General features: G+C 40.6%; 2 protein-coding genes across 2 annotated transcripts; both read left to right on the top strand.

Annotated features, from left to right (window-relative positions):
- Positions 1-5,076: 5,076 nt before the first annotated feature.
- On the top strand, positions 5,077-6,070 carry LOC126558860 (trypsin delta-like). The gene is made up of 3 exons (XM_050214938.1): positions 5,077-5,385; positions 5,452-5,783; positions 5,866-6,070. Exons 1-3 carry the CDS (start codon positions 5,122-5,124, stop codon positions 6,068-6,070), a joined length of 801 nt encoding a protein of 266 aa, XP_050070895.1. The 5' UTR covers positions 5,077-5,121.
- A 4,531-nt stretch (positions 6,071-10,601) lies between these two features.
- LOC126558959 (MICOS complex subunit Mic27) lies at positions 10,602-11,628 on the top strand. The gene is made up of 3 exons (XM_050215050.1): positions 10,602-10,676; positions 10,733-11,074; positions 11,150-11,628. Exons 2-3 carry the CDS (start codon positions 10,747-10,749, stop codon positions 11,515-11,517), a joined length of 696 nt encoding a protein of 231 aa, XP_050071007.1. The 5' UTR covers positions 10,602-10,676; positions 10,733-10,746; the 3' UTR covers positions 11,518-11,628.
- Positions 11,629-25,737: the final 14,109 nt, after the last annotated feature.

Raw genomic sequence — 25,737 nt, 5'->3', positions numbered from 1 at the left:
AAAGCTAAGCATTTTATTGAATTCTCGTTTAATTTAATGTTTGAGCTGCTTGAATCTACTTTCATGAACGATTAATGTAATTTTGCTCGCAAAAATACGTATAATACGAAGAATAGATTCCTTCTTTCCTGGCTTTATTGCGCAAAACAAGCCCACGTTCCCATACACGAGCTTTCATTTGGCCTTTCGTATTCCGGTGAACCGTTAGAAACACTTAAAAGCAAACAAAACTTTTACCATAACCTTTGGCTGTTCGCCTGAAACACATCTACAGTGAAATCTCCTTCTTTTTTTTTTTTGTTTGACTCTATTACATAAAACTATATTTTTCATGTAGATATTTCCGTTTCAAGAGTTAATTAAAAACTAATAATAGTTATTGACTAAAATAAAACCAATCGTACCACACTAGAGCTGTAAAAATAATGAACATGAACATACAGAAATCCTGCATCTATTTGCTGCTAGTTTTATTTAGCTCTCTCTCATTTTTCTGGAGCTTAGCATCACAACCGAGGAAAAAAAGAAGTTTTAATTATGTTTATGACCTACTCTGCATTTTCCCCCAGCACAGCACAAAACTTTGTTCCTCCGTATGTACGGGCCACCGTTTACGGGCCAGTCTAATCAACTAAAACCAGCACTCCAGAAAGCTTCCCGGAAGGAGCCTAGGCCGTTTTGCTGTTTTTGTCACTCTGTGTATAAGTTTTTGTGTGTTCGTTTGTGTTTTTTTGTTTTTTACAACAAATGATGAAATGCACTGTTTACCATAGCTAAGTTAAACAGGAAATCCAATGGGAATGGAAAACAACCAGACTCTGGACATGACTTTGGAATGTGGTGCATAATTCATTACGCCGTCGACATTTTGTTTGCCACAGCGAAACAGAACACTATTGCTGCTGTGGCCTTTCACGAGCTGGCAAATGTTTCACATTATGCTAAAAGCTTCAGTAATTTAGACGATTCTGTTGTTTTCTGAGGTTTGATGCTGGTAGGCATGGCGTTTGCAACGACAGGTTGTGACGTCGAGCACGCTTGTTGGTGGTTTGTTAGACTGTTTTGACTGTATTTCTCAACGTATTATTTACAGTTTGACCGCCTAAGTTGAAACTAAGGTTGCCCTGTTGATGTGGAAATGTTTACATTCTATCTTTTACATAGAGCATCATGTGCTTTTCGACAAATACTACAAATCTCAAGAGTCATATGCATCCGAAGCTGTATACTGCCGTCAGCTACTCATAATACCTCCCAGTTCTTGTCCGCTTCGATTATATGAGTCATTGGCCTGTCCCATTCCCATTGAAAGGCACACATACACACACTGGTCCGGCAAAGCATCCAATGGTTCTGGAAACCACTTGTGACAAACGTAAAAGTATAGCTATCTTCACCATCATCGTACAACCATATTTCATCCAGCGACACAAGTAAAATGTCTTCGAGCGTGTACATCCTTCTCATTGCTTGACAAACGCAGTCCATTCGCTGGGAAATAAATGCTCTTTCTCGCTATGTCGGTTTGCTGGTTAGTAGTAGTTTTCTTAATTTTGTTTTCCCGCATCACATGTGATGTCATTTCTTTCAGTTGAACGCCAAATAACGAGCCAAGCAGTTTCGACGAAATGGTAGAGCATGAAGGGAAAGCACTACTTTCTAGCTGACCCACAGAACGAGACAATTTTCCCACTGCATTTGCCTTCCGATCAAAAGGACACACACATACACACGACCACTCACATCTGCAGGGTCTCTTGTCGTTCGTCTGTTTTTATGCACCTCCGAGAAGAATCCATCCCGGATGCATCCCGGCATTCCAAGTAAAGATCGTTGACCGGATATGGAAGGCAGTGATGAAGAACAAAATTGTACTGTAGATGAAGCTTGCTGGGGATAAAGCAAAATGGCTATCGTACACAATATATGGCGCGCAATAATGGACACACTAGTAGGAGAGCTACTCGCGTCACATCCTAATTGCCGCTGTGATACGTGCTGGCATTTCGGCTTTATTTCATTTCCAGACGCCATCGGTGGACGCATGTCTGTAGTTCAGCGAACTGCAAACTTCCGTGTAGACACCGACAGGATAAAGATGCTCTCGGGTCAGGATCGGGGGTCTATTCGATTTGCCAGTCCATTTGGTGAGTGTGTCTGGTGTTGTTTGCCAGCCCCAATCGTTGTTGTCGTTATTCCACTTCTCACGTGCTGAAGCAACACCACCGGGTCCATGCTTACGAGTATCGATCACCAGTTGTCCTACCATCTCTCCGCCTGGTGTCTCATCCGAAGCAGCGTGGGGAGGATCCATTTGGTGTGTTTCAGATTTTTAATTCAATTTTCTAATGGAAATCCAACCTCCAGCGGGTATGAGATCTGGTTCTTTGTGTGTGACCTGGTTGTTGGTACGTGCAGCACGAAGCGAAGCCAAGCCTGCTGTCGGTTGGATGAATGCCGGATGCTGCTATGATGCGAATGCGGCCACCAGGCTCAATAGCAGGTTACGCCCGCCACTGGAATGGCTTTGATATAGGCGGTTGAATTTTTTTTTATAGTTTTTTTTTTAATGTTATTAATTGCATGATGGAATGTGAAAAAAAAAATCAATCATTTCGTTGAATCATAGGAAAACATTCCAGCAGTACTGCAGAATCAATTGTCGCAAAATCGATCACCAGTTGCCACACATAAATAAAGTATGCATATTTTCTACCTACCTTATTTTATTTTTTTTTGCCCATTGCCCATTGCCGGCGTCTCAAACTAATGAAGATTGTTTCACACAAGATATTTCAATTTATTGATCAGTTTCAATGTGTCATGAGTGCAATACGGCCAGTGCTTGGGCATTAAAACCCCTCGTGAGAAATCTCCTTGGATGAGGCGGTCCCTCAGGCGACGAGTTTCCTGGAAAACAAAGCCTTTTTGTATGAAAACGCGATGTACTTATTTTGATTTCTTTTAAATGCTGAATTGATATGTATTTTATTACAACAGATATAATCATCCTTAAAATTTGTCCTGTACACTTAATTCACAATACAATATGTCCTGTACAATTCATTTAGTCGTTCCCGAACTCCTATTGAGTGCCCTTATGTTCTCAGTGGCGTCAATGTAAACCGTGTTTTGGTCATCAATGACCTAGGGATTTGGATTTACTCTGGTATTAGTTTGGAGAACATTTGGTTTGTTAAAACGTTTGGACAGCGATTTTTCCGACCATCCGTGTCCCAATTTTCTGTTCTACTCGTTTGTCAGGTCATTGCTGGAGTACTGCTCAGTTGTCTAGACCCCCTCTGCTAGGGCTTACATCGAACGTATCGAGCGGGTTCAGTGGACTTTTACCAGGTTTACTACTCGTGAATTGCTGGGTGATTGGGTTTCCTCTTTACTATCTCCTTACGAGTCCAGATGTCAACTGCTGGGCTTACGCTTTTCTCAAGATCGCCGCTTCCTTGCTCAATCCACTATCATCGCTTCCCTTCTTCTCGATAGCCTACATTCTCCTGCTCTCCTATCATCAATCCACTTCTATGTAACTTCCCACTCTTTGCATCCTCGTCTTCCTTTAATTATCCCTAATAGGTACTCTGTGGTTGTTGGTTGGTCGCAAAGATCATCTGCTCCGTGCTGATAAAAGCCTTGCGTCTCATGGCTTTAATTTTCATTCTTCCCTAATCTCCTTCCGTTCCCACTTAAATACTTTACTGTATATTTAAGACTTAGGTTAAGTAAATTAGTTTTTATATTATTTTAGTATCTGTCGAGCTTCATTAGATATTAAGTTGCATGTATGTAGCCGCAAGGCTGAAAAATTTAAACAGTAAAAATAATTATAATTATAATGATAAAAATAATGAAAACTGAGCATGCCCGAGATAAGCAAACAAATAGGGAGGAAATACCCCGGTAATCTTGTTTATATACATAGTCATCACAAGCGATGTTGATAATACGGCGTAAGCCGTCATACTTGAAATAAATAAAATAAAATAATAATAATATTAACAAAATTATAATTTTATTAGTTCTGAAGTTCTAACTGGTACACCACTATTACCATAATATGAAATCTTTCAGTCTTCATAGCTGTGTTTCCCTACGACCCCTGTGGACCTATTGTCTCATCTGTCATCGTCGTCACAGTTCCCAGAAGGCCTCACAGATAATACTGCAAGTGAACTGCATGTCGATTTTACTTAGAGATTTATACTAAAGAGTTAACATGCAAATTTTGTGACCGTGCGGGTATACGGAAATGGGAATAAGCCAATCTACAGCAATCGATCGGAGCTAGGATCCTCTCAGCGCGATCGCTACGTAGCACAGCACCAAGCACAGATATCAAGAGGATCTCTGGCGACCGATCGGGACGGTTACGGATGCGTGTTATGGCATGTAGTGTTAATTTAAAACTAATGCGTTTGTTCTGTACCGCATGAGTAGATAACACACAAAACTACCGGCGTACACAAACCACAAAACATACCAAGGCAACTCCTCATAGTTAGTACAGATGGTTTTATACCTGAATCTTAAAAATTGGATGCAGCTTAATCAAACCATATGGTACAGCGGTATGTTACTGTCAAATAATAAAACAGATTTCCTCATAGCTCGTGCCTTTTAAAATAAATAAAATACAGCTTTTTGTGTACATTTCTGTAAGCGGAAGAAAATGTTCGCCGGGTCCTCAGCAAGTGATTATTTTTTGGCACGATTAATTCCCATCTTGGGATGGTTCAATGTACGCCAGTTCTATCCGCAATGTCGTCAGTTTGATTAAATAAGCTCTGATAGCCCTCGCGATAGCGATAGCCTCGAACCCTCGAAGCTGAAATGATAACTAAAATTTCAAACAAAAAATGGTTTTTTACATATTTTAGAACGCATGGAATCTGTTTTGCTATTTAAACAGATGTAAATTTATCTCAGAGGCTAGCTATAGGTATACACAAGGGGAAAGGTGTTTTGCAGCACCTGTATTTTCAACTACTTTTTCGTCCAACAAAATAATATAATCAAATCCGTAACATTCGTTGGAGGAGCAATGGATTTTGGAGCTTTAAATATCGGGAAGGATTTTATGGTCAGCACAGTTGTACGTAGCTAACGATGAAGCAAGTTACTAGTCTAGTGCTTTTGGTACTGTTCTGCACCAATGCAGTGCTGGCAGGAAAGGCCAACGAAACTAAGGCGAATGGAGCATCACAATCTGGACGCATTATCAACGGCTATGAAGTGAACATCGATAACTACAGATATCCACTGAGTCTTTGGACGGACGGCAGTTTCACCTGTGGTGCTAGTATTATCACGGCTTCACACGCTCTGACCGCCGCTCATTGTGTCGATACGGTTGTAAGCAGCCCTTGGAGGGTGAGTTGATTCGCTTATGATAATGCTTAGCAGAGTAGACCATTGAACTGCCGTTTACGTTTGCAGGTAACTTTGTACGGAGGCAGTTCTTACCTCAATAGTCCAGCCGTTCGAATCCCAGTGGGTAGAATAGCTGTTCATCCTTACTACAATCCCAGATATTCTTACAATTACGATGCCGCTGTTTTAACGGTGCCTTCGAACGCCTTCGCCGGCAAGCCAAATATGGCTGGGATTGCACTCCAGAACAGTGATGTACCTGCTGGTACACCATGTTTCGTAGTTGGATGGGGAAGATACGCTCTTAACAGCCAATCACCTTCAAACAGCTTGCGCTACACGAACTTGTACATTGTGTCGGAGAGTGATTGTTCTGCATCATTCCAAGTAACTTCAGAGTACGTTTGCCTATCTATGAACTCTTAGTGACTGTCTCGAAAACTGTTCGCATTGATCGCATTGATTCCTTCCTTTCCACAGCCAGGTGTGCGCCAGGAACTATTATAACATGGAGACATGCAGTGGAGATAGCGGCAGTGCTCTCGTGTGTAATGGAAGACTAACAGGGCTCGTTTCATATGGCTTGGGGGGTTCCTACGAATGTACCAGCGCAGCACCAACAGTATTCGCGAAGGTTCTTGGACCCAGCATTCGTGACTTCATTCGACGCCAAACGGGAATCTAAAACGAATTCAATATGCACTAAATAAAAACAGATTCCTTCGTTATTTATGGTACATTATTTGTGTATTATTTGGAATATTTATACTTATCCTTTTTGCTCTGTGTTCGCTGCGGCTGCATTCCGGGCTCAGTGATATATTCACGAGTACAGTTTAAGGAGCAAAACTTGTCTAAAAAACCACCTTCATAGTGCATTGTTTTTGCAAAAGTTTTTATTTGGAATTGGTATCTTACTATAAGCAAGGAATTGTTAGAAAATATGTTTAAACAATCAAATTGTATTAGCTTCTATCAACTGTTGTTTGTTTTTTTGTTCTCTGCTAAGTGCATAACATTTTTACATATCCTAGCTTGTAATGATGCGCGGCATCGCTATTACTTCCGTACTGATCGGCGCCCTCTCCTGTCCATCGTGATGGATTATGATGATGATTATGATTATGATTACGACCGTGTATGTGTGCTACTGTGATACATTAGTATATTCCTCTGTTACAACTATGATTACTTCTTATACTTGCTTTGCTTTGCGGACACTATGCGTGTCTGGTATGTGGTTTTGTTTGTTGTATTTGTCCTATATGCAATATGTATGTGCTCTGTAGGCAGGTAGGTCGGGTGTGGGTTGGTGGAAGGTAGATAGGGTGTATATATATATGCAGGTAGTAGGCAGGATAGGTAGGTAGGTTCGTATGCGTATGTATGATATTTGTATGATATTTATATACGTGTACGTGGATGCTGATGCCGATTACGACTACACGGTGTACGAGTGGTATCTGTATGTCCTATATTAGTTCGATACCTTTGTGGGGTCGCTTATTCTTTACTATACCGGTTGTATAATTCTGCTTCGTTTGTTTGACACACAAACTCAGTCAGCCTTGTTTTTTTTTTTCAACGATCGGTTCTTCCTATTGGTTTCTGTGCGCATGAATCGAAAACAACAAGTCTTTTGCACTGGTTTAGTGGCTGTTGTTCCTCTTTCTTTTTTTTTCAATAACATCGTATGGAAAACATAATACTTTGCAGGTGATTCGCTTAAATTGGTTTTGATTGTTTTTTTTTTTTTTTAATTCTTTTTTCGTGTTTCGATTTTGTTATTTGGCTTTTCGCTTACAACACTACGGCTGACCAATCGGACCTATTAATAGCTCTACGCTGATCCGGAACGGAGCGAACGATCTTACTATTTTCAAAAATCGAACCAATAACATCAGAACGCAGAAGAGGAATAACATCAGATATATTCAGAGTTAGGAAGTTGGATATGTGGAGCGTATTGGAATGCTCCCAAACATCGATTGTTTCATGGTTGCACGTGTGATAGTAGTAGACGGGAAGTGGGCCATACCTGGGGCAGAATTTACTAACCGAAAACGGAACGGACGGAAACTCCGTCGGTCCGGATGCCAACGCTCTGCCCTTCCTGGAGACGCTCCAATAGACGAAGAGTTATCTTTTTGTATAACTATGACGACAATATAATTTGCATTTGAGATATACACACACACACATACACACAGTGATGGTACGATCATAGGAATAGAAATATAGTCGAGAGTTAAGGATTAGTTATGTGTATAGTTTGACTGCTGATCTAACAACTTTCTCTCTCGCTTTGCGTTCTCTATGTTTCTATCGTACCTCCTCATCACTTTACCGAAGCATTCCTAATGAATAGCCGTTTAGATTTCGTTACTCATCCCATATTACTCCCTTCATAGCTACAGTGTCTTAGTTCTCTTACATGTCTTATATTTCGCTTGATAGGATCTAGGTTCGTGTAAGTTGAATAGTTTTTGTGTGTTTGTGTGTCTGGGGTTTTTTTTGTTTTGTTGGTTTGTAGTTTTTTTTGCAATTTCTTTTTTCTCTTATATCCACAAATAGTAAATAATGAATTATTATGTTTTCGGTCCACGCAACACTGACATATTTGTTTAACTTTTGCCTTTTTAGCCCTGAGCCGCAATCTCCTGCCGTGCTTCCGACTTTAGCTTGACGAATTCTTTCGCAATTTCATCATTATTACGCTGCGACAGGATACGCAGGATGGTCCAGCCAGTCTCGTCCATATGGATGCGCTTCTGCAGCGGTAGCCAGCAGGCGAAGGAACTTTGCTGGAAGGTGGTATTGGGATGGTTGGGGAATCGTAACGAGTATGTATTAGCGTTTGTCTTTGGTATATGCTGAAGCTTTATGTGAATTTAAAGCTCGTGCACATTATTATAAATATTTTTTCGATCCCGACCCAAATATATGATCATTTTAAAGACACGCAATCGCATTCACACATCCACACACGCACATTCACACAAGAAGAACTATTCGCTTGCTGAAATGTAATTAATTCGTTAGAAGTATTAAAGGAGTACTGTAACTATCAATAAAGGATCGAATCCAATGTTCAACAGCTAAACTACTTCCCTTGTTACAAAAGCGTCCACTGCTGACCTTCACATTCGCGGCGTCAAACAATTGGCCCTGTTCAACATGTACATAATCACTTCTTAGCATTCACCTCTATTCTGAAACAGAAAATTTATCCATTCTGTTAATTCCACTGTATCTTACAAGAACTGCTGCGATAGTACTTTTTTACTCTGATTCTATATTTGCATACATGTAAATAAAAAAGCACCTTTCGGAATGAAATAACCGCACACTTTTGAAGAAACACAGCACAGCGTGAGTGCCCTGTGAAAGATTTTGCAACGAGAAGCTTGATGGAGTCACAAAGAAAATCGATCGATATTGCTCCATGTTCATGCGCAGTTCAAACGGCATTCTCCATCACAATTGTGACATACGCCTCGAAAAACACGTTGACTCAGCAGGTAATGTCGTAGGAAGCAATCGAAGTTTCCTTAAATATTTCTTTCCCTACGTGTGTTCCATAAAATTTTACAACAAGCATAGGCGAAAATGCGGTAATAGATTGTTAATTTTAGTTCAATTTAATTTTAATCTTCATTTTCAACTTTTCTTCTTCGTTTTGGCTTAACGATCTTCTAGGTCACACCGGCCATCTAGTGGCTAACTAAACTTGTTGATACCACGTTGTTGAATTGTCAGCCCCCACTACGCAGGGCGCGTTCCGGATGGGAATAGAACCCCACTCGTATGAAGCCCGACGCCACTGTTGCCTCATCATCGTACCGTACCCACATTTATTTATATTTTAGCATCACGGTTAATCGCCGTATATCATCATTGCTTGTGATGACTCTGTGTAACATACAAAAAATTAGCAAGACAATTACTCCCTTTTATTTACCTTATTCCGGACATGGTCAGTGAATTTATCAAATTTTAATAAATTCAAATTTATTGTGTGATTCCGTTTATCAAAGTTTTATAGTGTCAGAAACTAACAATAAATATCTACAGCAGTAAAACTGTGCATACATTTTTCAAGCCACGGGTCACGGTATTTCAAACCGTTGTAATCGACGTGAAACTGTAAAGGCCGGGCTACATTGATCGTACTCCTGAGTGTAATTTTTGTGAACGCATACGCCATCTAGCGGCGGCGGGTCGAAGCTAGAGGCTGGTATAATTTATCTGTCAAAAAGCGTTTTGGGTCGAGGAGCCTATAATTTTGATCACAAACCAGTAAACAAACAGCTCGGTGAGTATGTTCGATATTTTGTCGTGTATGTTTTTTTGAAAATATGTGGTAATTTAACATACATATTGTATTTCTAGCCATGGAACAAGCAGGAAGCAGTGGACGCAATGAAAAAATAGTAAGTACAACTGTTTTTAACGAAAATTGTGTGTGTGTGTGTGTGAACTGTTGTCTGTGAATCGCCGGCTCGGCTCGGGGCCGCAATTGAGCTGAACATTTTATTGAAAAATGTAGTGTTTGTAGGTTTCACAAGTGCTTAAATAATTTGTTGTAGGGTTTGTCCATCTATTTCATCATTTAAACTACATTGCAGAGTGTGTGAAACTGGTTGTTCGTTTTGGTATTGTAGCGGTTTTTAGTATAGAGCGAGTTTTTTTATTCATGAGGAACGGCTTTGTCATATTGCTTGGTAGAACTTTTTTTTTTATAAAATTGTAAGCAAAATTTACCGGCCTATTTGTATACATTTAATATAAAAATAGCACGTGTTACGGCATACAGACAGCCTGGTCGAAAATTGATGAGACACCAAGCATGAATAATTTTGGCACTTAAATTATACCCACATCTAGCTTGCGCTGGTCGCCGCCAGATGCGCTAGTGAATATAAAAATTACGCTTGCGAGTACGATCAATGTAGCCCGGCCTTAAAAAAAAATCTCAATAATTAGGACTAGGTAGCTTATGCACGGGGCAGGGTCTCAAAAAACGATTTCAAAGCGAGAAAATATCATAAACACTCACCAAAACCTGGAATTTAAAATTAAAGTTTCTTGTGACCCTAGATTTTAAGTTTCTCACCATCGTTCGAGCGCCATCTGACGGATTATGTCGGTGATTCGTATTTCAATCAGTTTGTGTTGTTTGGGAAGAATTTTTTTATGTTTTGTGGTCTGTCAAACTGTCATATGATTTGTATCAACATTTCTGTATAGACAAAATCGAAAAACAACGAAAAATTACATAAGTTTCTTAAGTATGCACCGTTTTATATTAAAGGTTGGCATATTATTAAACAAATTTCACTTCTAGATTCACTGTTTGAAATGTTCCGTTCGGCGAGCACTAAAGTGGCGCCCGTGCTGCTTGGCGCGGTGGCTGTAAATGCCAGTGCCGGTGCAGAGGCACCGAAACCTAAGGAAGAGCCAAATAAAATGGTCTGCAAACCATCCGAACTACCACTCTATCGACCACTGAACCAGAAGATTGATTGTGAATGTCATCATCGCAAACTGGAGTCGACCGGACCTGCGTCCGTACTCGAAGAAGGATTCAGAACTATCCGGGTCCAGGTGCAGGAAGCATCCAAACTAGTCGACGATCAAAAGAAGCAACTGGTTGATCTGTACGAGGAAGGAAAAAAGCAAACAAAGTGTAAGTGTCCACCGACAAGCGCAGCGATTAGAATGGACAAGTAAACACAGCCTTTTGTTTTTGTGTTTTTTGCAGTTATTAACGATTATCTGCACCAGGAAGACAACACAATGCCACGTGTTGGAGCGATTGCAATCGGTGGTTTGGCCGGTCTGATCTTCGGTCTGCGAGGAGGCTTCTTCAAACGTATCATCTACACTTCGATTGGTTCCGGTAGTGTAGCGTCGATCTGCTACCCACAGGAAGCTGAAATGTACGCGCAGCACGGTTTGGTTGAGGCGAAAAAGTATGCCACAATCGGGTATAACTTCGTGTACGGCGTTAAACCAGGCGATAAGCAGCTAGAATTGCCCACAATACCGACCAATTTGGGCGAACTGAAAGACAGCGTATCTGGGTTGGCAAAATCGGCTTACGACGCAGTATTCCCAGAGAAGAAATGAACCGGAATGGTAGACCGTGCGTGTCCATTTTCCTTCCCATGTGATTCGTGATTCTGGTTGGTGTAGACAATTGATACTGTGTCGTGCATGTATGTGGTGCAAATAAAGCACTAAACCATAGGTGAAGTGTGTGTATTTTACTGTTGAATGTGATAGAGACATATCATGAAAACATCCTGCAACGGTAGAAACCCTTCATTCCCTATAACGGTAGCAATGTGAGTATTGTATTGAGTACCGGTATTCGGTCAGCGCCAACTTTGTATAACTCCACCCTAACATGGAACGAAAACGCATGGTATTTTACCGCACCACGAAAGGTTTTTCTTCCACTTCTGACATCCTCGACATGTTTTTCTTGCAGCTGATTGTTTGCTCCTAAGGCAGGATTCCCGATAACTAAAACCGGGTGTCTCCATTTTAGATTTAAGTAGAGTTTTTTACCAAAATAAACAAAAACAGTAGATGTTGGATGTTCAAAACATAAAGAGAGGTAAGTTTGGAACATGGAGAAGGAGTTGATCGAAAATTCTTTTTTTTTTATTCATGAATTGCTAATCGGAAATTCCAATTTATTTTATTTATTGCTAAGAATGACGGCTCGTATTGTCTGATCGAAAATCATGTTCTTCCTTTTTTTAAAATTCCTCCTGCCATTCCTTTTGTATGTAATCACAATGTTATTTTCATGTCATCATGTCTTGTTGAAAATTAGCTCCAAAGACACTTGAAACAAATCACAAACAATGCCATTGTCGGAACTCCAATACGTTCGCTATTGAAATAACAATACTACGATCCGGAGCACAATCTGGATAATTTCCTAATTGCTCTTCTGGTCGGAGTTCAGACCTGCTTAAAGAATTGCTGGTCCACCGATGAAGTGTCATCGACGAAGAACGTTTGTATGCTATGAATTCCGTGGCTTGTTTAACGGTGTAAGAAATATAAACTCATACTTATAAGAAATATGAGAACATGTGTTGTTAATTTAAGATATTGTTAAATACCAACCAAATACCCCTAAATTCTACTATCAAACCAACATTGCAATTTAAGTAATCGCACTTTTTACACAAACAAGTTAAATGAAAAAGTCTTATTTTTTTAAATCGAAATTAAATTGGTTTGCACCCAACTCTATCGTTCTCATAACTTGCCTATACTGCAGGCGCTAACGTTCATCTACTCATTTCACAACTATTGTTCAATAGATGGCACTGCACAGTTATTACGCTGCGCAGTTCATGTCACAATTCGCTAGATGGCGCTGCTAGCAGTTCAATACGTGTCGTTTAGACGGTGCTTTTCATATTTTTAATCTTTTTACATATACGACGCTTGTTACAGGTGTTTGTCTTCATTACAGGAATGACAATTTCAAAATTGTAAAAATACAGTTTTTTTTAAATTCAAAAAATAAAATATTCACAAAGGCTTTGACCAATTCCCTCATAATGCTCTGTAATCCAAATGTGTACGATTTACATGACATACACGCTTAAAATTAAATTAAAAAAGTGGCAAATATTTATCATTTAAAGGCCGGGCTACATTGATCGTACTCGCAAGCGTAATTTTTATATTCACTAGCGCATCTGGCGGCGACCAGCGCAAGCTAGATGTGGGTATAATTTAAGTGCCAAAATTATTCATGCTTGGTGTCTCATCAATTTTCGACCAGGCTGTCTGTATGCCGTTTGACATGTTGATCAAAATCAATAAATTGCTACAGGTCAGGACGCCGAGTACTGCGGGGCAAATCGTCATTTCATGATCCTGGAATGAAAAAGAAAATTCAGTTAAATACTTCCCTTTTTTAATTTAAATTAAAACAACAGAAAGGTCGACAATCGCGTGATAATTCGGTCATGCTAGCCGTCACACCGGAACCACAGTGATAATAATAACACGTGCTATTTTTATATTAAATGTATACAAATAGGCCGGTAAATTTTGCTTACAATTTTATAAAAAAAAAAGTTCTACCAAGCAATATGACAAAGCCGTTCCTCATGAATAAAAAAACTCGCTCTATACTAAAAACCGCTACAATACCAAAACGAACAACCAGTTTCACACACTCTGCAATGTAGTTTAAATGATGAAATAGATGGACAAACCCTACAACAAATTATTTAAGCACTTGTGAAACCTACAAACACTACATTTTTCAATAAAATGTTCAGCTCAATTGCGGCCCCGAGCCGAGCCGGCGATTCACAGACAACAGTTCACACACACACACACACAATTTTCGTTAAAAACAGTTGTACTTACTATTTTTTCATTGCGTCCACTGCTTCCTGCTTGTTCCATGGCTAGAAATACAATATGTATGTTAAATTACCACATATTTTCAAAAAAACATACACGACAAAATATCGAACATACTCACCGAGCTGTTTGTTTACTGGTTTGTGATCAAAATTATAGGCTCCTCGACCCAAAACGCTTTTTGACAGATAAATTATACCAGCCTCTAGCTTCGACCCGCCGCCGCTAGATGGCGTATGCGTTCACAAAAATTACACTCAGGAGTACGATCAATGTAGCCCGGCCTTAAAGGATTACTGTAAGCTTAAACTACCGGTTTGATTTTAATCTTGTTTATTAATTTTATAACGTTAATACTAATTATTCTTAAAATGTGCCAAATCTTAAAGATCTCATATTTTCATACCAGTAGTTACAACATCAGCGGATACGTTTTCCTAATAAAAATCGTAGTTTCTTGTAGTAATCATTTCAACGAACAATTCACACTTCACTAAGTTTTGAAAATGAACCGTAATGATGGAATTAAAAGAAAAAAAAGATAACCAATCGACAATATCCTCACACCACTCCAAAAGCTCTTACCCGAACTGGAGCCTTCATCAACCTGAGATTTGTTTTGCGTATGACATTCTTAAACAAATCAAAAGAAAAAATATTTTTCAGCACTCAAAGGCCTACAACTGGCGGCACAGACCACTATGAAGAGTGTGCACATGCATTATCATAACGAGTTGCATTTCTTTTCTCATCAGCACGACCTATACCCCATATAAATGGTGATGCCTCGTACTGATCAATTCCGTTGAAATGAATGAATTTTGTGTTTAATGCATACCGAGCCAGTGCCAGAAAGTATGACCGCAGGTGCAGAGTCACCAGATACATTAGAGCTTCGGGTAGCGAGTAGTGCGCTGATAGAAAGAGGACGCTGATTAACCTTATCTTCATGAATCCATCTTACTGTTTTATAATGATGTCAGAGGCAAAGATTGATAACTGGCTGATGGGCGTTCATAATTCGGTTACTTTTCAGTTGCAGTCACACTTTCCCTCACAATGAGCTGATTTCCTCGGCGTGCTTTTCTTTCTTCTTCTGCTTTGGCGCTTATCATCAGCAATGGAAGCTCTACAGTTGAAACTACTCTTTTATTAACTCAGAGCTGGTGCAGTCAGACATTAAATTAGACTTTAGGTTTCCAATAAATGTGCAATAAAGTTCAAAATCGCTCGACTTCCATTGAATATCAGCTTAATGTGTGAGTTATGACGGATAGAATTGTACTGCACAACGTTCAACCAGACGGCAAATCTTTCCTTTCACTTTCGCCATCCCAACTACTGAATCCTTCTAAACGAAGCGTGGAACCAGCCACCTAACACGGGAAGACTGGAACAGAGATATTGAACTTCAAACAGTTGTGCGTAAATTTTAGTTTTATGTCCTGCGGCATCAAATAACACGCACACACAAAAAAACGGGTTGTCTTTAAATGGCGCCTCTCATTGCCCTCAACACCGATACTGGGCTCACTTTCGGTCGCTCCAAAAACCAGCCACATCGAGTGTTTGATTTAATCGTGTCGTGGTAAGAAATTTAGAGAGCGAATGTGTGGCCGCGTGCGACCGAAACAACAAACATGGAACGCACCTTGGTGAACGGGAACACCAGAAGTGATCGTTTTGGTAGCGTGTCCTGCATTTCTACGCACTGTCCAACGATTGAAAGCATCTTAGAAAATCGAAACCGAAAAATCGCCACCTCAGTGAAGCACATGAGCTTGAGGCCGTTTCAAGGAGATTAGGTGACATATCTCCGCCGAAAGCCGTTCCGAAGTGGCGCAGGGCAGCGCGCTGGGAGACAGTAAAATGGATATTAATGGTTTCGTTTGGGACGAGCAAAGGGTGTGGCGGTGGTGCAAGGGAAACAAGTATGGAGTGAAAATAGTAAGCCAGTGGAAAGGATACATCATTGAATGACTCTAGCATGCTCGGCCGAACCAAGAGAAAGGCACGGAAGATGCGGTACGGAAGAGAAATAAACATGGTTGAATGACAAAATCGTACCCGATCTTCACTAATCATCCAGAAACCGGCTTACCAGTATCCAGGCTCATAAGAAGGAAACACTGAACTAGAGCCGACACTGTTGCATGTCGTTGGGGAAGAAGTGACTTTTTTCAACGTTCAAGTTAAGGCCGAGTCGGGAGAATCTGCATGGAAATCTCAGCAAAGCAACTTCCGCCTGCGATTTACTATTTGTCTTTTAAGAAACTGTCTAATTAGACGGAGATGTAAGTCATATTTAACGAATTAAACCGTACTCGTTTCCTGCGCGTTTTTCTGATCTTAAAATAACAATCTGATGCCTTGGTGTTGCCTGTTTTACAAGTCTACCTTCCCGTGCTTCCAGCCGAACCGATATCTGGGGAATATCTAAAATAAGCTGTCTCGTGTTCATTTCGGGTGCCAATGGCAGAATCCTTGCGAATTCCATTGCTAGTGCTATCGCCACATCGTTTCCTCGCTCTTTCTAATAATATGCCGCCGTCCGAGATGGCGGTCTTAAGGGCGTTGGGAACTTTATTAGATCAAAACCGCTCGAAAAGGGTCGCACAAAACACCTTTGGACGAGTATTTCGCGTTACTTTACGAAGCTCCTAATACGTTCCAACTTAAGATCCGCTATCGCCTAGGGATAAAACTCACAAAATGAACAAATTATTGACTGCAGTTCACTCGACTCGACATCATGGATAATCTAAACAATGCATTTAAATTTTTTTAATTTGAACTAATACGTTTTTGTGGCTTCTGACAGGCAAAAGGCACTGCTAAGCCGATGCAGTAACCGATACCACTTGGGTAAGGGGAAGCTATTGTACTACGATGAACGGTTAAGTGTAGGATAAATTATAGATCAAATCTTCTTAGCATAAGACGCCATAAGACCGGCAAAGAATTTTAGTACTTTACTGTCACACCATATCCGGCAAAACAGCAGCTTGTTTTATGGGGACAAATAAAATCATTTCAAGTGAATTATGATATAACACACACACACACTGTACAGATTATTGCTCACATTTTTGTTTCTGCTGAGAAAATTACTCATAAACAACGCGAAAGAGTGGCCAGGACCGTGCGCTTGTAGCTAGTAAAGTGGGCTAGCCGCAGATGAGGACAGGAGATGATTCGGTACACAGAGCAGCAGCAGCAGCCGGCCGCAAGTGACAACTTTCGTTCGGCTGTAAATCTGGTTTGTGAAACGGGTGGTCAAGGCCAGTCTTCGGATTCCAGCCGTTCGTACCGTTTTTCAGATTCAGGTGGGCTGCGAGAAAGCCTTTCTCATCACAGATTTTCGTCACCTCGTTAAGGGAGAGTAAACGGACTTAGAGAGGAAGAGCTGCCTATCTGGTCCTAAGGTATAATAAGGTGGAGTTATACATTTCTTCTTTTTCAGCAACATTGGCTGGTAAATGTGAGAATTCTGTTTGATTTATGTTAGGTTTTAGCACTTACTATTTTGAGGTTTATGTGAGACTTATTGAGCAGCGTCTGGTGTTTTGTTGCATCAGTATTCAAATGAGGTTATGATAGATTGTTACTTTAACACTTCCTTGTTATGAGAATTCGTTTTTTGATAGTTTGTTACGAAATGTACTATTTTTGTAGACCCGGTGAACTTTAAGATTATGGCTGTCGGAAAATGATCTCACTAAAGTCACATTGCTCATGTTGTAGAAGAACCATCTCTATTGTAAGTTCATAATGAAACATGTACAACTTAATTATAATCTATAAATTCGTAAATCTTCAGACATCGGCACCGAAAGCGTTCCACAATTATTGTTTCTATTAGTAGCTTCATTGTTCTTATTCCTATTCCATCGCGACCACCAAGTACTACCGTTGATCAGTCGATCACAGGTGTAGGAGGTTCTCAAAACACCCGGCAGGTAATTTGAGTCGGTTTAATACGTCAACAGCAAGGCACAGGCTATAGTGATCTTCGTGTACTCTGGACCAAAGGAACGTTCAGCCGACGACATTCGATGATATGCGCAGCGAAAGATATACCGCTTTCCAGGAAGGAACGAAAATCTGTGAAGTGGTTTAACAAATTTTCCACCAAACGTCCACCTTGAAAGTGGTCAGTTTTTTTGTGGAGAAAGGTGCTTCAGCGAAGGGAGGCGTGGTTAAATGGCGATGAAAAGAAATCTATTTAATTTTATGACCCCTGATAACAAGGCAAACCCGCGCCGCGGGGAGCTGATCGGACGTAAATGCCAGCCACGACTTAGTCAGCACCCGGGTGAGATAGAGCAACATATGATATGACGGGGTGTTCCCTTTTAATCTGCACTCCCAAGGAAACTACATCCCAACGGGATGAAAGCGTGCACAATGGTTGGCGGGTAATTTAATTTAATTTGAATTCTTTCACTTTTGCGATCTTCTATGGACGTCTACAGTAGAAAAAGGGATCTATGAGAAATGTGCATGCTGTTGTCAATAAATGATCGAGGGCTATGCTCAAGAAAAACATAATATTCATAAAAAAAGTAAATGTCATCAAAAAAGCTTGATAATATGCATTTATAAGATGCAGCTCCGACAATCCCAGGACAGGATTCGATCCAAGCAAGATTCCGTCTTGCCGTATGAAGAACGATTTCGATGCCGCCTCTGTCACCGAACCGCCCCAACAATTATGATTCACATTAAATTAAAAATCACAAAAAGCTAAATGTTGTAACGATTTTGACTGGATGTCGGAAGTGTTTAAATTCCCTCGGTTCAATTCCAGCTTGATCGAAAGTTACTAAACTTACTTCAATTCTCAATGTACAAACTGACGACCTATCAAAGGTCGTCCAAAATAAGTAAATGAAATTGTTTTGTCCCTTTCGAAATACCTCCGGAATGTCTGAGCCTTTTGAAGTGGGTCTTCTTGACACACCCGAATGTGCCCACTCTCGACAGACATTCGATCGATAATTTCTTTTGCAATTACCGTTCTCGTCGACTTATTTGAATATGGGGACGAATTTAGCATGCCGTGTGGTATGTTGTACGCGCACGAAAGTGTGACCTCCTTCGATACCTTCGCATCCGACGCACAAACAAACAAAAAGAGAAGGCAATTCGCATTTGGCATCATCCCCATCACACCGTATAGAGCCGGTGATCATCATGCGCAATGACATCAGCGCACCCGTGAACAGCTAATGTCGGCCAACGAAAGGAAGAGTCCATTCTAGCGGGACACAGCTTCCTTCCCATACTGTGCCACAGTGTCATCCCGTGACAAATACATCTTTCTACCCCGAAATGTCTTCCGCAAAGTGTGTTACGTCTGTTACCTCGTATGGAAATGGAAGCAGTAAATAGGGGCTTTTTCCTGTCCCGTCGTGTCTTGAAACTTTTTCAACAAAAAACAACCCACCAGCCGCAATCACACGTATACAGAAGCGGGTGGTGTTAGGTTAGCGAACTAAAGTGAAATCGTACGCTTAAAGAGCGCTACATCCGGAAGTACACGGATGGTGTTTATGGTGATGATCGATTTCGATTGATTATTACATTTGAGAGGCTGCGTTTTTTTATTTTTGCTGCTCGAAGAACCAATCATCACATCGCAACAAGCTAAACAAGAGAATCCAATCGAACCGGAGACGCTGGAAAGAAATTCATGCGACTACCGAGAGTAAGGCATTTTCCGTTTAAAAGCTATTTGTTTTCTTGTGTTACGTTTGCGTCTTATTGGGCTGTTCAGCCCCTGTTTCAATGTCCGGTGTGGTTCCACACGTAACGCATTTTAATTAATTTTTAATCTTTATTGCTTTATTTAGCGGTTCTCTGTATTAAGCCGTTATTGCACATTAGTCTTCCTACGTACAAAGCCCTTCTCCAACGATTGGGAAAGCATTTTTCTTGCACGTCTTGGGCAAAACTTCATCCTTCAACTAATCAAACAATCTTTGTAGAAATGTTAAATGAAATAAAACCTTTACAAACGCGAGAACTCCAACGTAAGTCAACCGCTGCGTTCCATTTGTTTAGCTTATAATGCGCAACAAACAGCTTATCTCACACCTTCTGCTGTCCACGATAGGAATCAGTATGCCTTCGGCTTCTTGGGAAGGAATTGTTACACTGTCCCGTACCCTCGTCTCGTCTTGTGTCCACTGTTTCTGTGGGTAGTTTTCTGTCTCGGAGACACTGTGTACTTTCACCGTTTGCGAGTGTACACAAAGCAGGAAGCATTAGGCAGGTAATATAAACTAAACAAACCAACAAACAATAACATAAAACTGTTGAGGAAGTGTTTGTTGGCCATTGTTACACATTTTATCGTTTTATGTTTTGTTTGCGTTTGTCACACTATCGCTTCATCGCGATAGTTTGATTTAGTTAAACATGTTTTACTCTATTGTTTTTATTTACCATTATTTATTCTACACTACTGTTTAAACTATTAACGCATGATTGCTCTGCGATGTGAAGTGAAGTGTCTGAATTAAACTTTTTTTCCGCAATTGTATTCAACGAGTTTTCCTTGTGGAAAGTGACTTTCAAATACGTCACTCTTCTTCTGTTGACAATTGTTACCCGCCACGCTGGTATGAGTTGGTTGGTTACGTTTTATCTGCAACACAAACCACAATGTCTTTTTTTTTCGTTTTGTCGTAAGCTAGGGCCAGCTAGGGCTGATCTCTTCCTTACAGCTGGTGAAAAACACCCATTCTTCTCTGTGTGCCCAGGATAGCTCTAGTCGCGTGTATTATGAAACCCCCAAGCGGAAAGCAATATGTGGACCAGTAGAAGCAGCCTATCTCATTCGAAACGCGTAACTGCATCACTGTGCGAGCTTTTGCCTAGACCATGCAGACAATTTGGTTGGCATTGTACGTTTCCTTGGTGTTGTGGCTTACGTCTGAATACATTCACCAGGTCAGCATTGAGCGAATCTTCATTCGGAGGTATAATTTGTGCGCAAGATCTAAAGGCCGGGCTACATTGATCGTACTCGCAAGCGTAATTTTTATATTCACTAGCGCATCTGGCGGCGACCAGCGCAAGCTAGATGTGGGTATAATTTAAGTGCCAAAATTATTCATGCTTGGTGTCTCATCAATTTTCGACCAGGCTGTCTGTATGCCGTAACACGTGCTATTTTTATATTAAATGTATACAAATAGGCCGGTAAATTTTGCTTACAATTTTATAAAAAAAAAAGTTCTACCAAGCAATATGACAAAGCCGTTCCTCATGAATAAAAAAACTCGCTCTATACTAAAAACCGCTACAATACCAAAACGAACAACCAGTTTCACACACTCTGCAATGTAGTTTAAATGATGAAATAGATGGACAAACCCTACAACAAATTATTTAAGCACTTGTGAAACCTACAAACACTACATTTTTCAATAAAATGTTCAGCTCAATTGCGGCCCCGAGCCGAGCCGGCGATTCACAGACAACAGTTCACACACACACACACAATTTTCGTTAAAAACAGTTGTACTTACTATTTTTTCATTGCGTCCACTGCTTCCTGCTTGTTCCATGGCTAGAAATACAATATGTATGTTAAATTACCACATATTTTCAAAAAAACATACACGACAAAATATCGAACATACTCACCGAGCTGTTTGTTTACTGGTTTGTGATCAAAATTATAGGCTCCTCGACCCAAAACGCTTTTTGACAGATAAATTATACCAGCCTCTAGCTTCGACCCGCCGCCGCTAGATGGCGTATGCGTTCACAAAAATTACACTCAGGAGTACGATCAATGTAGCCCGGCCTTAACGAGGTATCGATTAAAAGTTTTTATGATTATTTGGTCAAGCTTTGCTTTGTTGTTTTTGCTTGTTGATAATACTCATCAGCGTTATATCGTGCTTGTTGAATAACGAAAGACAATGATGCTGTTACACTGAGCAGATTAAGCACTAGAGTCAAGCAATTGAAGAAAGTATAGGTTTGAATTGGTTCCGCGTTAAAGGCAGCGTATTTAATCACATATGCTATTCATTTAACAATTACATTTTCAGGCAAACATAATTATTCATGTAATCATAAGATTTTGGAATGCAAAAGCACTACCTTTTTTTAATAAAACACGTTTGTTGTTTGAAAATTCAACTTCAATAAATAAATTAAATTCTTCTCAAAACTTACTAATGAAGCTTTAATCTATGTGCAGTCGTCATTTGTACCTAATTATAATAAATTAATTGAGTAAACCAGAAGCAGACCTGCTGTGTATGCACAGCGCACACAATGTTCATCCCGTTGCCTTTAAAATTGCTTCCACAAACAGAACGATCCGTTGCACCTCAAACAAGGATGCTCATTTGAAACACGTAAATCCCACCACGAACGGTGGCGTGCCGGCTCAAGACGACACCGTTTAGCACGCCGTGTGCCTTTTTGCCTTGTGCGCGAGAAAAGGCGTCGAAAGCGTCAGCATACTGACCTTGATCGGCACTTGCAACACCGGTGCCGGTAGTGAGTGGTAGCATAAAACATAGCACCAGCCAACGCCCCACATGAGCGCACACTGTCAGGTTTGCATGCCAATGTTTGCTGCTGATACATGCACGAACCTCGTGCCGGGCACTTTGTGTGGACCATGCATCGACGTACCACCGCACTCAGGCTTCGTGTCGCCGTTCCACGGCTCGGTTAGCAATTGGTGCCTCTGTAACGAGCTAGCGAAGGGGGGGGGGGGGGGGAATGCTAACGCTCCGGCAAATCGATTGTTTGATTAACACAGTACCCCCTTTAGGCAGGCAAGTGTGATATGGTGTGTACCTTGCTCGCAAGGTTCCGTCTTACCTAGATTCCGGGAAAATCTTACCGTATGTTATCCATTCCACTGGATGCAACTTCGGTGCCAATTTGTCAAATTGAGTAATTATTATCGCACAATGCAAAAAAAGGATTTCAATTCTTCCGAGGGAAGGAAGCTTTAAGCACGTAAAAAAGCTATGCAAATTGACAAGACAAGCGAAACATGCATTGTCGCACAGAGAAACAGGGTAAATTGGTAAACAAAACTACAACAGCAAAAACGCCTCAATGGATTAGACGACTTCTATTGGGAAGCATTTAAGCATATGTGTCCATGATCCCATTTACCGATCGGTACGATCGCTGCAGCTGAAGCAGCAAGAAGATGCATACGAAAGTAGCGAAAGTGCATGTTTGCCTACCATTGTGGGTGAAGCTATTTTATCAGCTTGGTTGGTTGTAATAATTAGTTCAGCTGAAGCTGAATGATAATTAAAATTGAAGAATTGATGGAAGATTAACCTAATGCGGACGTAACTAGGTAATTATTGATATGGACAATTTTATGTACATTTGGTATGCGTTTCCCTTTTGTTTTTTGTTCCATAATGATATGCCCTGACTGTATTTTATAGTTTATTTTTATTTTGCACGTTCAAATACCTGTAATAATAAATAAATTATTGTAATATAAAAATATTGGAAACTCCCAAAAAATCACTATCGCATGTGTTACAACCATTACGTTTTTCAATTTGAACGAATGAATTGTAAAAGCAAAAGCCACTTTAAATTTTTATTACGAATTGTCCCCCGTTGAATGCAACACATTCAGCAACATCAACTTATTAATCGTGAGAATTGGGAGATTGGCTTCATTTCTTCTCATTTACAGCATTAGCCTGCATCTGCATGTGCGTTAAACTTTGCCGACGTTTTCTCGTCACCGCAGCAGGGCGAGTAAAAAATTTCCCATTTCGGGAAACGGATTATTAAAAAAAATGCATTTTGATAGCCGATTCCCCCTGGCGTGTATACTACCTTACGGTGCATGCTAGTGGTGTGTGAAAAGCTTCACACCCAAACATTGCATCGAGGTGATTTTGGACAGAGCTAATTTTCACCTCGGGGTTCACATCGAGAGCAAAACCGGGTTAGTTTCGTGGTGCCACAATTGGGTCTATAGCTGGAGCGAGTATCGCGTGTCGTAGCCGGATACACAGCATGGCATTCTTTCTCTTTGTACAGGAATTGCCATATCTTTCTTCGTAGTTTACAAATAAAGGCAAATAGAAAATCTAATTTTCTTCTCTTTTTTCGGGTTATGAAGTTGTAGTTCTCTTTTCTCCTGAGGGTTATGAAGCGTAAAAGTAAGATTGAAGCAGCCGAAGTTTAAAAACTAAAAAAATTAAAAATAGCTCTTTTATTGATAAAAATTTACCAACAAAATCTTCTAAATAATTGTTTGTATCATTTTGTCCATCAGCTTCTATCTAACGACTTAATCTTCAAAGCAAGCAACGAAACTTTTTAATCTCTTTTCTGCAAAGTACAGTTTATTCGCGTTATTAGAACTGCTGTCGGTAAGTATGATCGAGCTCAAGTTAACTTTTACCATTTTTTCGTACCTCATACATAATACAAATTATCTGTCGATGAGGAAAAATTAAATCTCTTACGTCGTTTGCATTGCCCGCCTCTTACAAAGTGACGATCTTGTGGTACATACATTTCAAGCTGCCACATCGCACAGAGCTTTCAAAGATATCAGACTCCTCCGTCGGCACAGTGTTCGAATTTTCATTGCATAGCTGCAACTGCATACGTCATCAATCTTGTTTGTTTGTTCTCTTTCTTTCACTCGCATTTGTATTTTCTGTGGGTGTGATTAGCGACCACCAACGATTGACCTCAAATAACGAACCTCTCGCAAGGTGTGCAACTGATCAATTTAAAGACGGTCATGATTGTGCTGGCTGACTGACTGGTACGAGGAAGGTGTACGTAACATGGTTTGAATTTTTCATTCTTCTGACTGCGACTGCAAAGGAACGCACATTAATCATGTGAGGGTACGAATTTGTCCATAAGCACGAACGGAATCGAAATGTTCGGCTGCATAGATTATGATTGGTTTCCTCAAACCTCATCGGCTCAGAGGTGACGGCTGACAAACTCCCGGATCCCGTTCGGAATGTCGTTCGGATAACCGCTAGTAAACACGAGCTCCCACATAGCTTAGCATTTCAAGGAAGTTCAATAACTGTACATTCCATTGTCCGCTGCTTTCCGCTTCCGATTCAACCTATCCAATAGGGGAAAAAAGCCTAAACAAATGGAGCTAAAAACAAACCAACACTTTTTGACTGGTCCGGGCAAAGCGGCTTACTGGCGGAGGAAAGATGGAGGATCTGGTAGCCTCTGGCAGCGCCGCTACACCCGACATTTGCTCGCTTTCGGTTTCACTCCTCGTTAGCGACGACGAGACTCATTTCCCAGCCATTACCGCAACTCATGCGCTAGCCTCGGGGTTCTCAAATCCCAAATCCCGCCATCCCGGCATCCCGTAATGGGGGCGCTAGGTACAAAGATTGTGGCTCGACACAGCGTTGGGGCATGCGTGTGTGGATGCATGCATGCATGCATGCCTGTAGGCACGAGATCATTATCGGGCGCGGCCCTTGGGGACCACGATTCCACGCACGCCAAACTCCAACATTGACCCAAGATCGGGAAGTGAAATGAAAGTGTGAGTTTCCTTTATCGGAGAAACAATTGTTTGCGGCAGGAGCGACTTCATGTTGACGTGCGTACGTGCGTCTTTGATACTGGGAATTGTAACCGATTAGGGGTTTTGTTTGCACGGTTTGCGTTTTTAAGGTGATCGGTAGATTAGATTAGTAGATTAGTCTACCAAAACTTGAACCTATCGATAGGAGAAATCCATGGAAGGTATTTTGGGAAAAGAGAACACTTGATATGTTTAATCGTAATATAAAAAATGGAGACCATTTGTTTTCTTATTTAATAAAGGTGTGCAATATAGGGCAAGCACAATTCAACAAAAATATTAATTTTTGCATCAAGCGTTTACTTAACACCAATTGCGAAAAAAGACCCAAGTAACGCTGA

The sequence above is a fragment of the Anopheles maculipalpis genome, chromosome 2RL (genome assembly GCF_943734695.1).
Source record: "Anopheles maculipalpis chromosome 2RL, idAnoMacuDA_375_x, whole genome shotgun sequence".
Lineage (NCBI taxonomy): Eukaryota > Metazoa > Arthropoda > Insecta > Diptera > Culicidae > Anopheles > Anopheles maculipalpis.
The sequence above is the reverse complement of the archived record's forward strand: the minus strand, read 5'-3'. Positions and strand labels throughout refer to the sequence as shown.

What these genes read in the sequence shown, in the direction of transcription:
- LOC126558860 (XM_050214938.1), top strand. Translation starts at nt 5,122, where the DNA reads ATGAAGCAAGTTACTAGTCTAGTGCTTTTGGTACTGTTCTGCACCAAT. An exon ending in TTGTAAGCAGCCCTTGGAGG is followed by an intron (nt 5,386 to 5,451) that starts GTGAGTTGATTC and finishes TTACGTTTGCAG; the next exon opens with GTAACTTTGTACGGAGGCAG. An exon ending in TCATTCCAAGTAACTTCAGA is followed by an intron (nt 5,784 to 5,865) that starts GTACGTTTGCCT and finishes TCCTTTCCACAG; the next exon opens with CCAGGTGTGCGCCAGGAACT.
- LOC126558959 (XM_050215050.1), top strand. Translation starts at nt 10,747, where the DNA reads ATGTTCCGTTCGGCGAGCACTAAAGTGGCGCCCGTGCTGCTTGGCGCG. An exon ending in AGGAAAAAAGCAAACAAAGT is followed by an intron (nt 11,075 to 11,149) that starts GTAAGTGTCCAC and finishes TGTTTTTTGCAG; the next exon opens with TTATTAACGATTATCTGCAC.